General features: G+C 35.6%; 1 protein-coding gene across 1 annotated transcript; it reads right to left on the bottom strand.

The window, feature by feature from the left end:
* Positions 1 to 10,165: 10,165 nt before the first annotated feature.
* On the bottom strand, positions 10,166 to 14,707 carry LOC144700973 (eukaryotic translation initiation factor 2 subunit gamma-like). Its single transcript, XM_078572594.1, has 9 exons — positions 14,535 to 14,707; positions 14,202 to 14,330; positions 13,805 to 13,866; positions 13,476 to 13,588; positions 13,277 to 13,379; positions 12,973 to 13,200; positions 11,696 to 11,914; positions 11,349 to 11,609; positions 10,166 to 10,586 (listed from the first exon to the last, which is right to left on the bottom strand). Exons 2-9 carry the CDS (start codon positions 14,305 to 14,307, stop codon positions 10,278 to 10,280), a joined length of 1,401 nt encoding a protein of 466 aa, XP_078428720.1. The 5' UTR covers positions 14,308 to 14,330; positions 14,535 to 14,707; the 3' UTR covers positions 10,166 to 10,277.
* Between the last annotated feature and the right edge of the window lie 1,976 nt (positions 14,708 to 16,683).

Below are 16,683 nucleotides of genomic sequence, written 5' to 3'. Positions count from 1 at the left end.
TAAAATAAATAAATATTGGAATAAAGGGAGTTGACTATAACTAAATGAAAACTATTTTCAGTCTAAGTTATCGAGAAATTAAGATTATTATCTAATAAATTTATTGAAAATCTCAAATTCCTCCTCCAATCAAGATTCCAAAATATAGTATAAAGGCAAAAATTCAAAAAAATTATGTGATAAACCCAAAATGAAGTATGGAATTCTACATATTTTAAGGTAATTTCAAGATCGTTTTACTTATACTATATTTTCTTTTACATGAATTCTCATTGCCTGCATTAAATGGGCCATTTGATAAAAACAACACCTTTTAATGTACTTTTACATAATTTACTGCCCCACTAATTCTCATTGAAAATATGTTAAAAAAATTATTAATTTTAATGGGTTCAACTCTTATCTTTAGTGACTCATTTTATTGTAGGGATGATTTTAATTCTTAAACAAGAGAGATGAATAAATAAAAAAGAGGGTTGTGGCCCAAGCTAGCTGCTAGGCACCTTAGGGCCCACACCAGATGCAGGCTAACAAGACTACGGTGCTCAAGCCCACTTGTGGTTTGTGGGCACCGGCACACAAACACCAGCTAGTGTAAGAGCCATTATTCAACATAGACGGGCTAATTGAACACACAACAGACAGACCCACATCATTAGCAGCCCAGAGCACACAAAGCAACCCACACACGTGTGTGAGAGGGAAATCTTATTTTGGTGGAAATGTATGTGGTCGGCATGCCAATCACACATTCCATAAATGATTTTATGTTCATTTATAAAACATATTCATTATACTGCCCATAGGATGCTTAAAATGAAGTTCCTGAATACATGATCAGACTTAGTGAATTATGATGAGCTCAGAATACAAAAATCATTACTCTTTAAGCGTGTGCTCTAAAGATTCATATTCGAAGGATACTCGAGAAGGACATCAAAGTATATGGATAACATACCACTATCTAGCCTCACTCATAGGATGAATATGGCTATTATGTGAAATACATGCTTAGTGTAAGTAGGGGAAGGCCTTGAAAGAAATTTACCCAGGCCAGAATTGTTTAAGGCCTTCCCCTTCTCCCTTCTTCCCATAACTCCAATACATTCCCAATGCAATTGGGACGTCGTCGTGATGATGACAAAGTGGGAATGGAGCTCATCAAGATGGAGGACGAGATTTGATGTTACTAGAATCACATGGATATGTCTAGAGGATGCACAATGAAAAGCTCCACACAAATCGCTTGAGTATCGAAGTAATCATGGATGCAATCAGTGCCTAGGTGATTTGTTTTATGGTTTTGTTGATACCATTATAATTCTTTTTAAGTCTTCTAGTGTGAATCACTATTATTTTTTCATCTAAATCAAGGCCCTAGAACACAAAATATTTTTATTCAAAAGAGGAATATGAAATTTTATAGCACTCATCTTTATTAGATTTTTCTATATTAAATATATTCATAATAAGTTCCTTTCAGCTCGCGCCAGCTGGCTTGACAAACGAGGAGATGGATTACAACCCAAGATGTCGTGGTCTTAAGAAACTAAGAAACAACATATAATTGGGTTTTGAGCTGACCTGGCTCGAAGCACATGTCATAATGGGTCACATAATAAGTGATGTTTTAATTGCGATCGTTGGATGGTCGCTAATGGGGCCCATTAATGAGGACGGGTGACATAGCAAGGGTATACCAATTATTAAATGGATACAAGGCTGTGATTTAATCATTTTGAAGGGTGATCGAGTGGCTGAGGGGGGATCCATCAATCTCCATCCCTGCCCATCGTCTCACTTGTCCAGGCGGTGGAGTCCGACAAGAAGTCCATACTACAAGCCATCCAATGGCCCTCAAAGATCTAAGGCTGGACCATGAGGTGCACGACTATGGGAGGTCCTTCTAAGGCCTTAAATGGGGCCCAATGGCAAAAATTTGTTATCTTCCTACAAAGAATCTTGACGGTAGAGGGAGATCCTTCCAGCAGCTTGTCCAGCCAAATAGGAGTAGGTGAAAATTCTAGGGTAGCGGGTCTGTCTCAGGAAGGCATCGGAGGAGGTCCAAAGCACCCTGGATTTACCCCAGTGTGGAGGAAGGTGGTCAAAGCTGCACATTTGAGCGAGGCTCCATCAATTGGCACCCCCATTCTTTGCCTATCTGAATCAGGGCAATTCTGGTGAATTTCTGCAATAAATCTAGTACATATATACATACTTATCCTTCTTATATTCAAATATTTAGCTAAAAGCCATCAGTGACATCCAATTCTAGTAGATTGGCCTCATTGAAGCATTTCATCTAACATGTATCAGGCAGCGAGCATTTCTTTTTTATGATTTCTAATTCAAGCTTATTTTATAAAAAATATTTAAAAATCACTAAATAGGTACATATACGTATATCACCATATTCTATTTTTATTAGCTATCCCCATCCATCTAATAACATAAATACTAAAGTATTAATTACGTATATTCTCCCATTATCTTCTCTTATCCTGCTCTCTAACTAAAACTGTTATAAAATTAAATAATACATATTATATCATCTATCTCTGTGAATCTTAAACTTTTATCATATATATATTCCTTTCGAATACCTCATCCATCTACATATCATTAAGTAATATATTTCCATATCTATCCTAATTCTTATCACCTTTCCTATTCTCTTCTTTATCAATATATGTATATATATATATATATATATATATATATATATATATATATATATATATATATATATGTATGTATGTATGTATGTATGTATATGTAATAGAAGTCCATATTCACTACTTACCTAAATAACCATCCATCCTCCACAACTACATCTATCTATCTTAACCTACAAACAACCTAAGTATCAGTTATAATAAATAATAATACATAAAATATTATGTGCTAAAAATAATAACTCAACTGCTATCTTTTTGCCTCATTTATCTTTCCTTGTAATTAAAACCTAAAAAAGTAATTCTTCCAATATGTACATTTCTCTATCCCTTCATTATATCCTTATAAATAAATTTCATTTCCTATTACTCACTACTCCTCAATTTCTATGGAGAGCACCGATTCTCCAAATAATATAGTTAATATATTAACTTATAAATATGTTGCCTCTAGCTCCCACCATTTCTCGCTAACTCTTACCATCTATTTCTGGATATTACTTCTGTTCTACCTTATAACTATCATATCTTACTGTTACTTCATATCTTATATTATCTTATTACATAATTCCTCTAATTACTCGCATAATCATCTTAGTTTTTCCTAACCCTAACTCAAGTATTTGATTCACCTCTAAAGACCAGTCCCTATGGAGACGACCTCCCTCCCACTTTACACATTTGAGTGAGTTTTCTATTATTAAAATTTTAATTTGATTTGGGCAAGTTAAATATGCAATGATGGTAAAAACAACAAAGTATTTTTCCTCCATCAGTGTGAAAAAATAATGAGTTTTTATAAAGAAGTTGGGCTACTAGACATCTCATTATTATGAATCATTAAGGTCCAACTTATTCTCTCTGAGATCCCTTTTATTAGATTTTACCAACATAAAAGTAACCATTTTTAATTCCCTTACTCTCAAAATAATCTTACAATTAGAATTAATTTTTGTCAAGTAAATTCATATCTGAATGAATATGTTGTCTCTCAAATTCATTGACAATGAGAAGCATGATGGAGGATATTGTGCACCTAAGGAATATGATGGGTATCATGCACACATTAAACAATGTATGTCCTAATGAAAGACAAAGGAAATCGCAATGAATAATCTCATCAAAAATTTTGTAGTCGTCTTTTCCAACACTTTGCAATATAAAATACACATAATCATTCAAAATGAATGATAAACTGATGTGAAGTTTTACTTTTGATTGAAGAAAGAATTGTGCCTAAAGTGATTATAAATGTAAAAAATTTATGAGACTAGCCAAGTTTCAAAAATTTCCCATCTACCATTCCATCAATATATAGGATACCTCTAATAGAGGAAATTGTCTTGCCACCATCACGGTTGGCATAATTCACAAGTTTGAAAATCTAAAGTATTCTTGAGATTATTAGAATATTTGACTAAAGTAAAACATAAATTCTATGATAATCAGAGTTGACAAGAGAAACTTAACTCAAGATACTTCTTAGTCTTTCCAAATTGTCAAGACCAGCAATGTATTAGACACGGTAGTCAACTTATTTATGAAATCAGATTTATTCTCCCACATTTTGACTCCTGAATCTAGGCCACAAATACCTTTTATTATTATTGAGATATATATGTATCTTTAAATGTGTGTCATGAATGCACCCACTTAATTACTAGTAATTAAAATATAGCTCAACTTAGAATAATTCCGATGGCCATCTTTGAGGCACTTCTGCACCCGTGATTTTAAATATAATTTTCTCCTCCTGGTTGATGGAAACATACATGGATGACAATTCAACACTACGTTAAGTATCTTTTTCAATTTTATTTATAAAATATATTCATATAATCACCATTCATATAAATGGTATGACTGATATCGTAGCCATTAAATGTAAAGACACTGAGGACACATAATGGGCTCTCCCTGGGAAAATAATTTTTTGAATATCTATAGGAACCCCTGAATATTAATATACCAAAATGTCAATGAAGCCTAATCATGTCATGCTTGTGTAAGTGGTTAGTCCTAAAACCTGACACAGCAAAGACAACTTATGGATAGATTGTTGTATTTTTGCTATGACCTACAAGTTCTTATTCCTGAAATTCAAAGTCACCTTATCTTGGGTGAGACAACTCAGAAAAGGTGATGTGATGAAGCCTTTCGTAAATAATGGAATATCAAAGAAGAGTTATAGATGATTTCTCAAAGGATCGATCCTAACTAGGATGATTAACCACACCCTAAGTCACCAGAGGGTCGTCAAGTGGATGAATAACTATATGACATCGTAACTGATGACAATAATAGCCCATAACAGAGTCATTATAATGTAACTTGATACCTCACATGCTAAAAACTCAACCTATCAATTGGGTTAAATCAATCCTTAATTATTATATATGTTGACATACATGGTCAATTAGGTTGGCCAATAAGAGAATCATGATAAGTTATTGGGCTACTAGAGTCATCGGCTAAAATGAAACAGGTGTCTAGAGGGTTACATATGAATGGTTTTTTTCAAACTTTAGATATTCTTATTAAAACTTACCTTAAATTATAACTATGATATTTCATCATTAGGTGTTAAATTTCTGTTAAAATTCTATTATGTGTTGTCATATAACCCAACACCAGTATTAGAGCTAGATTCTACCATGACTATGATGAATCATTACATCAAAGGCATCTAAACTGGATTAAAAAATATGTATTCACATTATTACAAGACCATGTGGGTCCCAACCATAGGCACGTGTAGATGGGCCACAACGACTAAGCACAGACCTATTTGTTGGGTTATGGGTATATGGCTTGGAGCTTTAAACCACTATTTAATGCACAGGTATGTGAATATAGATGGTCAATCAATATATATAACAATGTAAACTTAAATTACCTTTTGGGGAACTTTTTGCGCTCTTGACTTGCTCCTTGGGAGAGTGTCTTGAAGACAGTCATGTGCACATCATCTAAAAGTATCCACGCCACCAACGGAATGTTGGATCTCCTCTCCTTCTTCTCCAACTCTTCTTGAAGACCTACTCAACTCTTCTTCTCCATCTCTTCTTGAAGACCTACTCAACTCTTTTTCTCCATCTCTTCTTTAACCCTTCTTAATAAATTATATCTTCCACTGTCTTTTAATCTTATATGTGTGAACCTCTGTGCCCATAGATCAATCTAGTTATAAATTTAAAGTCCCAATAACATTTATTGACCAACCTTATTATATAATTGTCTCAACATATAAATTAATTAATCAAGGATCAATTCAACCAAATAAATAAGTAAAGTTTCCAGCACGTTGGGTGACAAGAAACATCTAATGCTTTATAAGATACATAGTAGTGTTCAAACTCTCTCATGGAACCTTTACCGTCATCAGTCACTATATATGTATAATCCTCCACCGGCGTGAGACTCCCGAATATCTTAGAGTATGGTTGATCATCAAGTCCTAATAGGGATCATTGGAGAACACATTCTACAATATCCCTCCAACCCTCGAGACATATTTGATGCATCTTCTTCCTCGAGTCAATCTCCTCTTATACTGATGGCAAATGATCTCTTCTCGATGACTCTGTCACCTTTGTGTATTTCTTGTTATATTCAATTCCCATGTCATGTCGGGGACTCATACATTTTAGTCGAAACATTGCCGTTCACACAAGATATCCTTTGTATCTCAGGTCAATGTACCACTTACACAACCTTGACATATATCAATGTCGTTAACACTTAGGTATAATACCATTAAGACATTCATACAGATCATTTCAGTAGACTATTTCTCTAAAGCACTCATTGTTCATCCTTAGTGTTTATAAACTAATGGCCACAATATCAGCCATGCTTATTATATAAGTAGGAATAGACAATGCTATTCTATGGGGATAATCAATGTATGTCTCAAGTATCCAATGATAATGAATATTTAGAACACACTCTTGAAGACTAGTGATCACTGTATTCTGATATCATCATAATTTACAAAGTCACCACATACATTAGGGACTTAACTATAGACATTACACAAGAATAAAGTTGAATACAATATTTATTTCAAGGAACTTAAATAAATGATGCAACTGGGATTCCCTTAACGATCACATAAAACCACTCAGATTTTATATAAAGTCATTCTCTGTAAATGAGACAGTAAGCTTTACTATATAGTGATCAATTCTAAATTTGGAATATTCACTTTGAGATGTTTTGACCTTGTCCATAAATATAATGGTAGTGTATTCTTTAAACCTCATTATTCTATTTTTTATTTTATGGAGACATTGTAATTTACCATTTCTGTCTTTTTAGGAAAAGATAACTATGAGTCTTTCTCATAATAGTTACGTCATGGGAAAAGGAAGGTAGAGCTAGCACTAGAAAAAATACTAATAATCTTAAATCTAAGAGTTATTTTTGGGTTCATCATTTTTAAATCAAATAAAAAAAGATTATATTATTTTTATTTAATAAATCTAACCGTCTACCACAAAATTTTTTATATAAAAAATGATAGTCCATAAGATCTAGATCACTATTTAGGACGATGAATACAATATAAATATATTTATTCCTTAGAATCCAGAATAATTATAATAATACTGAAACGTTTAAAGAACATGTAAATATTCATAGTAAAATATGAGTATAAATCAAGGACAATAAAGTAAGAACATAACAAGTGAATTTATCACCATTTATGTGGTTATTATATGTTTACTACTATTTTTACATTTCATAGCATGCTATTATTCAAAATAGGTTAAATACTATTTATCATGATCTATTTTGATTGTAATGATTATCTATATCAAGTGTCTGCCCGTGATGAATGTCAAAAAATTGATTAGATAAAAGTATCATCAAAATACGATTTTGTGTTCTTAAAGTGATTGATTATTTGATAATTGAGATTAAGGATGAAATTTGAGGGAATCCCTTGAAATATTACTCGAAGTACCAGAATAAATAAATACATAAAATGGGTTTTTCAAAAGAAAATTCATCAACTATGGATTAAAAAAAAGAAATAGGTCTTTCCGGCAGCACGATTTGGTCTTTTAGAGAAGTATTAGAACTTGTTACCAAGATCCTGGACTTTTTGGATGCTCTCATGAAGAGGAAAATTCTAGTTTGAAGGAATATATAAGTCCAGATTCCTCATTATTAGGGTTAGATACTAATATCCAACTAATAACACTTACATATATTCCAAGCAATGTCGATGACCTACTCCACTACATATTCTCTTTATTCTACTAGGGTTTGATACTTCAGGATTCATTCCCTTATCTAGCTGTATCCTGCTTCCTATACTCTCTCTCTCATTTTTTCTCGCAGTCGACACTGCATATTAGATACTATTTCTTCCCAACATAATTCTATGTGATAATTTCGAGACTCCAGCTATCTAGTTGTTAAAAAAGGTTAATAATATGACTGATTTGATTGGATAAGACACATAGCCTTAAAAATTACTGCCTAAAATTCTGCTTAACAGCAAAGAAATTTCATTAATGTTTATAAACGGAATAATTATCAAGAGAGTCCAACTATAAAACTGGAGGTACTCATGGAGGAAGCAAAAATTCATGAAATCAAGATGGTTGAGACAACACTGTAAGAGCAGGGAATCATAAAATAATAACGCTTGGGATTCCAAATTGCACATTTATCCAGATCTTAATCTATATTTTAAAGATATAAACCATTTAATCTTGCATGGTTTTATAGAGATAAGGATCTTAAATATCTTGAACCAAAACTCTTTGATCCTTGGACGGACCACGAACATTCTTGGCCACTCATTTCTTTTTTAAAATTCTGCCTCAGAGAAAACATTACATAAAAATATAGATATTTTGATTCAAAACCTTGATACATATATTAATCTTTCCAAACACTATCATACGTTTTCAAGGGAGAAAATTTTGGCATATAAGTTAGATGAGAATAAAATTAAGTCTTCCAGGGGCTTTAAAATTGTGTGTCGACTTTTTGTTTACCTAGACACAAGATCCAAGCACCAAGAATCATGGACTGTCAATTTTTTCTTGATGGCTCTCATTGCATCAACTTTCTTTACTCTCATCTTTAATGAGGCAGTAAGAATTGTCTGTTGACCATGTTATCATGTGGTCATCATATCTGACCGTCGTAAGCTTCATAATGTGATTGCCGATTAAAAAATACTGGAAAGCATCATCTTGCCTAAGATCAAGTCACATTGGTTTGATCAGGGTATTGCGATGAAGATGACACTTACTGATATCCAATAGAACACCAAACCTGTGGGACCATATAACTAAACCACATCTAGACATCATATTGATCAATTCCTGCATGATTCAATCAACCGCAGATTCCAAACACAATTCTCACCAAATAAATCCTTAACAATAATTAAACCTTTTTGTATATATCATAAGTTTGCTATTGACACTTGTGTGATCTCAAACTAAGTGACTTCCTCAGATAACACTCCCAAATAAATCACTTAATATGAAGACTTGATAAACAATAAATACTTTCAAAATTCTAAATAAAATTTTATCGGTATATGCACAGATATGTAATTCTCCAATATATATATATATATATTGTATCAGTTATCACTAAGATTACCACCATATACTGCGAGATTGTGATTGTCTCTTTGCTACTTTGGAAAGACTTTGGACCTATGAGATCTCCCAAAAGTTCTCCTTTATGTGTGCAAGTATTTGACCGATTCCTACAAAAAACAATGAGATATTGACAGTGGAGAAGAAACAGCAATGGCGTAAGTGATTGGCGTGGTCCAAGCAGTTATAATCCTTAAACCTAATTCGAAAATCAGGTGTAGAGTGAAAAACTATGTGAAGACATATAGCTGAAACTGAAAACACACTTTCACACTATCTCGAATGGAGAAAAGTCGTGATATTAAATTTAATTAGTTGAAAGTTATTTTATTTAGACCCAGTCGCATTTTCTATTAATTTAAAAATATTATTTTGGTGACAATACCAGAAATTATAGAAAGGGGTGATAGACATTTTACATTATGATGCCATTGGTCCCTTCAGTGGTATCCGAAGGACTATCTAAGGAATCACCTTAGACATTTATTTTGCAAAATAATTAGGAGTTCTTTCAAGAACTTTCTGAAAAGAAATATACTAACACTTAGAGTCCTCTGACTTCTACTGCTAGAGCTGAAACAAATTTGAGTTAGAATTATAAAGTATGTTATGAAACCCAACAACATCATGATATATATAGATAGAATATTGACAGAATGGACTTTTTGAAGTGTCAAAGGCTGCAAAATAATTTGGAGTTCTTTCAAGAACTTTCAGAAAAGGAATATACTAACACTTAAAGTCCTCTGACTTCTACTGCTAGAGCTGAAACAAATTTGAGTTAGAATTTTTAAGTATGGTTATGAAACCCAACTACATCATGATGTATATAGATAGAATATTGATAGAATGGACACAGAGAAGAAAATAGAATGCTCTCAACGCCTCAGCTGTTCTTCTGCCGACAAAAAGAGTCTCTGGCTTTCTCACATTCATTCTAGCAAACACAATGGGGAAAAAACCAACTTGTTCAATGGAATGGGGGAGGAGGTGGGATGTCGAGGGTGACGCCGGCCTGAATCTTGCCCCAGCCGATGAGGCGCCAGTGCTTCTCAACCCGACGGCTGAGCGCCACCTTCTCGCCCCGGCTAGTGCAGACCGGCGCCGTCAGCTGCAACTTTGCCAGATCATTCCTGACCGCCACCACCCTCGCCCCCGTCGACATCGACCCGATGTTCAACATCAGGATCTCACCCTTGGTCAGCTTCGACACCTTCCCCTGCTTCTCGCTTCCCTTAGTCCGAACACCCAGCAGCCGCCTCAACAGGAAAAAGTTCACCTGCACTCCAGAAGAAAAATATTTAAACCATGGTATGCCTGTTAGGGAGAAATCAATCCCACCTCTCCTCAACATCCTGAAAGTCCAAGGAAAAAAATAATCCCAAAACACACCACTGGCGCTGTCGTCCTGCACCGTCAACGTCATCAACTCTCATTGGCGTTAAACACTGATGACATTGCCAATGATTTATGATGAAAAAAGTGGTTTATGATAGTGAGGTGGGGTGCCCTGAACGCTTGACATAGACATTGACGATCGACTATAGTGTCAACTCAAATCCACAGAACAAGGCAGCACCAGCATAGTCACTTTGAGATGACAATGACTATCTTTTCCGTGGTGACAATGAAAGTGACCCCTGAGCTGTTGATATTAACATTGACATTAAAGTTGTCGACCATTGACATTGACAGCATGATTGATAAATAATCAACCAGTCTTCATCATTAATGTCAACATCTCCGGGACATGACCAACCCCATTTGCACATCACAGAAGAAGACATAAACGACAAACAAAGTCCCATTAGAAAATCAGAAGGAAAAAGGTCAATCCATCATATACCAACAAATGATTTAGTGTAAAAGAATTCAGAGATCTGAGGTTTTGGGTTCAGGGCTTTAAAAATTGGGTTTTAGGGGTTAGGGTTAAGGGTTTACTCTGGAGGGTTAAGGATTAAGCATTACAGTTGGCCCTTCAGGTTTAGGGTTTAGAGTTGAGATTATTGACAAAAAACAAAGAGCTTTCTTGTAGACATACCTCGAGCTCAACAAAGATATCAGGCAAGGAGCCGACCTCTCCAAGGACCTGCCCTACAAGCCTGTCGGCACGGGTCAGCGTGGGGTCCATGGTGGTCCCCACTCCGATGAGCCCTCCGGGCACGGCAAATTGTAGCTCATTCTGTTCTGCATACAGAGAAACTATTCGGGAGTAGATCGGCGTGCACTTGATGTTTCCACTCTCATCCTTGACCACAATGCCGGGCCGAACCTCAATAAACTGGTTTACCCTTAAAACGCCCTGCCAAGTGTCACAGAAACAAATTTAAGAATGAGCAACACAATTCTCAGTTCATAATCCCTCCAATAAAGATTTAACAAATCAACCCTTAGGATGCTCCCGCCGGCGACGCCACCTCGTATGTCGTCCACCTCAAATCCAGGCTTGTTGACATCAAAAGACCGGATTACTATCATGTTTGGCGGATCAATAAAGTTCCTTTCTGGAATTGGGATCTTGTTGACCAGGTACTCGCACACAACATCAATGTTGTACTTGAGCTGTGCAGAGATCGGCACCACAGGGGCACCATCTGCAATTGTACCCTGCAAGGACGAACAAACAAGGCACGATCAATACTCCAAATAACTGTCAGCCATTTGAATAACTATAAATTTATATTTCTATTTCATTATTTTGAATGCGGTAAACATACCCTTAGGCCATTCAGTTATGGATACTATAAGGGACAAAATTGTCTCCTCTCACAGGAGAAGAGAATGTCAGCCACTGTATTGAATATAACGAGTTTCACCTCTTACAAAATAAAAACGACACATTGTTAACACTTTAAAAAGCTGTCAGCCATTGAATTATTTCATTATGCTGTTACATTCTTTCATTAACTTTCGAGTAATGGAAGCATACCCTTAAGCCATCCTCAGCGTGAGGACTGAATAAGCAACAAAATAGCTTCTTATCACATTAGAAATATCAGCCTATGTACTGAATATAAGGAGCCTTGACTCCTAAGAATATGAACTTCTTTTTTCCCATCTCGCCCATCATGTACTGCAAAGCTACGGCTGTGGGAGGTAGTTTCTGATATCGCAAAGATTGGCATGCAAGATGAACGAGAAGAAGATTGTCTTGCCGACAGTAAACAGTAACACAATTCTTTTTATAAAAACAGTAACATAAATCTAAAATTCCCACTGAAGGTTACTACACTGTGGACCAGTACCATGCTAAGTCTTGGGCCCTATTTGGGCCATTGGTAAGGACTCCAGTGAGCATATTACTGTAAGGGACCAATAAGGATGATTGACATGTTGAGATGGCCAAAAGTCGCAAAAATTTAAGAGACCACCAGAGGAGGCTTCTCGTTTGGACTCTAACTGAGCATACCACTAAGAGTTAGAGGCCCAGTAAGGCAACTGATAGGATTCTAAATGCGCCTACCACTAAGATTCAATGGTGTCTGTGAAAAGCCATATGAGAGAAAATATTGAGGTAACAAAGAAAGTAGTTGAGAGATTCTCCCTAGGGCTAAAATAATTCTCTTTATCTCTCCCTCAATATTCAAATGTATGAGATAGATCCCCAATAGGGGACCCAATCAATTAGTCTACTAAAAAAAAAGGAAAATTGAGTTTAAACTTGCCTGGATGAAGCTCTGGATTGCCTCATGTTGGTTGATCGCCACACTTTCTTGGATGAGATCAATCTTATTTTGGAGGATGATGATGTGCTCCAATCGCATAATCTCGACAGCAGCCAAGTGCTCAGAAGTCTGAGGCTGTGGACAACTCTCATTTCCAGCAATCAACAGCAATGCGCCATCCATGATTGCCGCACCATTGAGCATCGTTGCCATGAGAATATCGTGCCCCTGAGACAATCAAAAGTTCATTAATCATTTAAGTATCAAAGAGAGAATCAATATGCATAATTAGATTAGAACTCACAGGGCAATCAACGAAGGAAACATGGCGCAAGAGCTTCATCCTGGCGTTCTCAAACCCCGGCACATCGCATAACGGGGTGTCTTCCTTGCCACTTCCATACGCCCTTAAATAGAGAGAGAAATAGTATTTTTGACATTATTACCTTGAAATTTTTAGAGGAAAGGACAGGTGTGATTTTCATTAAGATTGGGGTCATTACTTGTAGCACATGGGTCTAGGGCAACGTTCGTCTTCACACTTGTATATCTTTGCATTGGCGTACCCAAGCTTGATTGTAATATTACGCTCGAGTTCATTCTTAAAACGCACAGTCTGTCGACAATGGAAACAAAACAAGAGATATTTACCAGATTAAAAACGTAATTCAGTCAATCATGAAAAAGAAAGAAACTGATGGGATCTTCTTGATTTCACCACGCATTCAAAATTTGATAGAGTTATCAGTCCATTTTCCGTCAAGAAAAAAATGGTTCCTAGAAAAATAGATATTTATCCATCTTCACAGATGAGGAAAGCGTTTGAGCTTGCCTGAACACCAGATATTGCCTTCACAACGGTAGACTTTCCGTGAGCAACATGTCCAATCGTACCTGGGTATGAGCCTTAGTCAGAGCGTTACAATTTTAACCTTAAAAACTAAGCAATTTAGAATAATCAAATCGTTTTCAGTGAAGAACTCAAAAATTTTGAAGAAAAAACATTCAACCCTCAACTACGCAAATAGTTTTAAGAGCATCTCATCAAATCCCAACAACTAAGCAAGGGACTCAAGTTTCTACTGTTAGAGATTACTCTCACCCTCACAGAGTCACAAAAACAATTCCACAATAGAGGAACTGAGTTAGAGAACAATTCAACATTTAAGTATTGGACAATAATTCCTCTATAATATCATAATTTTGCTGAAAGACGAGAGAAATCTAACCAATATTGATGGTAGCCTGTCGAGAGATAACTTCCGGCGAGAGCGGATGCAACTTGGTCACATCCAGCTTGCTCAGATCCTGCTCCATAAGCCCTTTGCGAGACATCTTCACAGATATAAACACCACGCCTGAAAGGAAAAAAAAAACAAAACAAAAGAACACATCCTTCAATAACACAAAAAAACAAAGCACCAAACAGACTAACAACACCCAATAAATCTCCCCTTCGCAAAAAAACCTCAAAATTTGAGTATCTGGGTCGTCGTAGATCTAGCAAAAGACACGACCCAGATGAAAGAAAAACGAAAAGAAACGATGGTCGTCGAGATGACCTCTGGGTTCTTCGGCAAAGTCGAGCAGGAGATTGAAGCTTGGATTCCGACTATGTATGCCGGCGTACTCGCAAGAACGCGGGAAGTCGGCTTGTACTGATTAGGGTTTCGTCTTCGGCCCACTCTGGTAGCGACTCGGGCGATGCGGGTTGATGGGTCGAGAGGATTATGGGTGGTAGAAAAACCCACCATATTAAAGGTTGAATCTTTGGTTTACATGGCCAACTTTGCAAAAGTAGAGTAATTTATGTCATTATCATTTCTTCTAGTCTTGAGGGGATCCAACTATATAAAATATTTCTTTATTGTGTAGGAAAGAGTTGTATTTTGTGAGTTTCACACTCCTTCTGGGAATTGGATAATGATCTTAAAGTCTTGAGGGGATCCAACTATATATTTTTTTCCTTTTTTGTGTAGGAAAGATAGCTAAAAGAGATGCTCGAGTTGTATTTTATGAGTTTCACACTCCTTCTGTGAATTGGATGATGATCTTAAAGCCTTGAGGGGGTCCAACTATGTAAAAATGTTCTTTTTTTTATGTAGGAAGTATAGCTAAAAGAGAAAGTAGAGTCATATTTTCACAGTTTCAAACTCCTTCTTGGCATTGGATGATGATCTTAAAGTCTTGAAGGGATCCAGCTATCTAAAAATTTTCTTTTTTATGTAGGAAAGATAGCTAATGGAGATGCTCGAGTTGTATTTTATGAGTTTCACACTCCTTCTGTGAATTGGATGATGATCTTAAAGCCTTGAGGGGGTCCAACTATGTAAAAATGTTCTTTTTTTTATGTAGGAAGTATAGCTAAAAGAGAAAGTAGAGTCATATTTTCACAGTTTCAAACTCCTTCTTGGCATTGGATGATGATCTTAAAGTCTTGAAGGGATCCCGCTATCTAAAAATTTTCTTTTTTATGTAGGAAAGATAGCTAATGGAGATGCTCGAGTTGTATTTTCTGAGTTTCACACTCCTTCTGTGAATTGGATGATGATCTTAAAGCCTTGAGGGGGTCCAACTATGTAAAAATGTTCTTTTTTTTATGTAGGAAGTATAGCTAAAAGAGAAAGTAGAGTCATATTTTCACAGTTTCAAACTCCTTCTTGGCATTGGATGATGATCTTAAAGTCTTGAAGGGATCCAGCTATCTAAAAATTTTCTTTTTTATGTAGGAAAGATAGCTAATGGAGATGCTCGAGTTGTATTTTCTGAGTTTCACACTCCTTCTGTGAATTGGATGATGATCTTAAAGCCTTGAGGGGGTCCAACTATGTAAAAATGTTCTTTTTTTTATGTAGGAAGTATAGCTAAAAGAGAAAGTAGAGTCATATTTTCACAGTTTCAAACTCCTTCTTGGCATTGGATGATGATCTTAAAGTCTTGAAGGGATCCAGCTATCTAAAAATTTTCTTTTTTATGTAGGAAAGATAGCTAATGGAGATGCTAGAGTTGTATTTTCTGAGTTTCACACTCCTTCTGTGAATTGGATGATGATCTTAAAGCCTTGAGGGGGGTCCAACTATGTAAAAATGTTTTTTTTTTATGTAGGAAGTATAGCTAAAAGAGAAAGTAGAGTCGTATTTTCACAGTTTCAAACTCCTTGGCATTGGATGATGATCTTAAAGTCTTGAAGGGATCCAGCTATCTAAAAATTTTCTTTTTTATGTAGGAAAGATAGCTAATGGAGATGCTAGAGTTGTATTTTCTGAGTTTCATACTCTTTTTGGGAATTGGATGATGATCTTAAAGCCTCGAGGGTATCCAACTATATACAAATTTTCTTCTTTGTGTAGGAAAGATAGTTAAAAGAGATGCTAGAGTCGTATTTTCTGATTTTCAAACTCATTCTGGGTATTAGATGATGATCTTATAGTCTTGAGGGGATCCAACTATATATTTTTTTTCCTTTTTATGTAGGAAAGATAGCTCAAAGAGATGCTAGAGTTGTGTTTTCTGAGTTTCATACTCCTTCTGGGCATTGGATGATGATTTTATTTAGATTTGTGTTTTTAGGTAGAGTTTGTATTTTTAATGTAGGAAAGATAGCCAGAAGAGATGGTAGAGTTGCAGTTTCTATATTCCAAACTCATTCTGTGTTTGGGATGGATGATTTTATGTAGTGTTGTAACTTTTTTTGTAGGAGAAATTATTATT

Source organism: Wolffia australiana, chromosome 3 (genome assembly GCF_029677425.1).
Source record: "Wolffia australiana isolate 7733 chromosome 3, ASM2967742v1".
NCBI classification, from domain to species: Eukaryota; Viridiplantae; Streptophyta; class Magnoliopsida; order Alismatales; family Araceae; genus Wolffia; species Wolffia australiana.
This window is presented reverse-complemented; position numbering and strand designations above follow the sequence as displayed.

Coding starts and splice junctions, on each gene's coding strand:
- LOC144700973 (XM_078572594.1), bottom strand. CDS start 14,307: ATGTCTCGCAAAGGGCTTATGGAGCAGGATCTGAGCAAGCTGGATGTG. Junction 13,589..13,804: donor AGGCAATATCTGGTGTTCAG/GCAAGCTCAAAC, acceptor CATTGTCGACAG/ACTGTGCGTTTTAAGAATGA. Junction 13,201..13,276: donor TTTCCTTCGTTGATTGCCCT/GTGAGTTCTAAT, acceptor TGATTGTCTCAG/GGGCACGATATTCTCATGGC.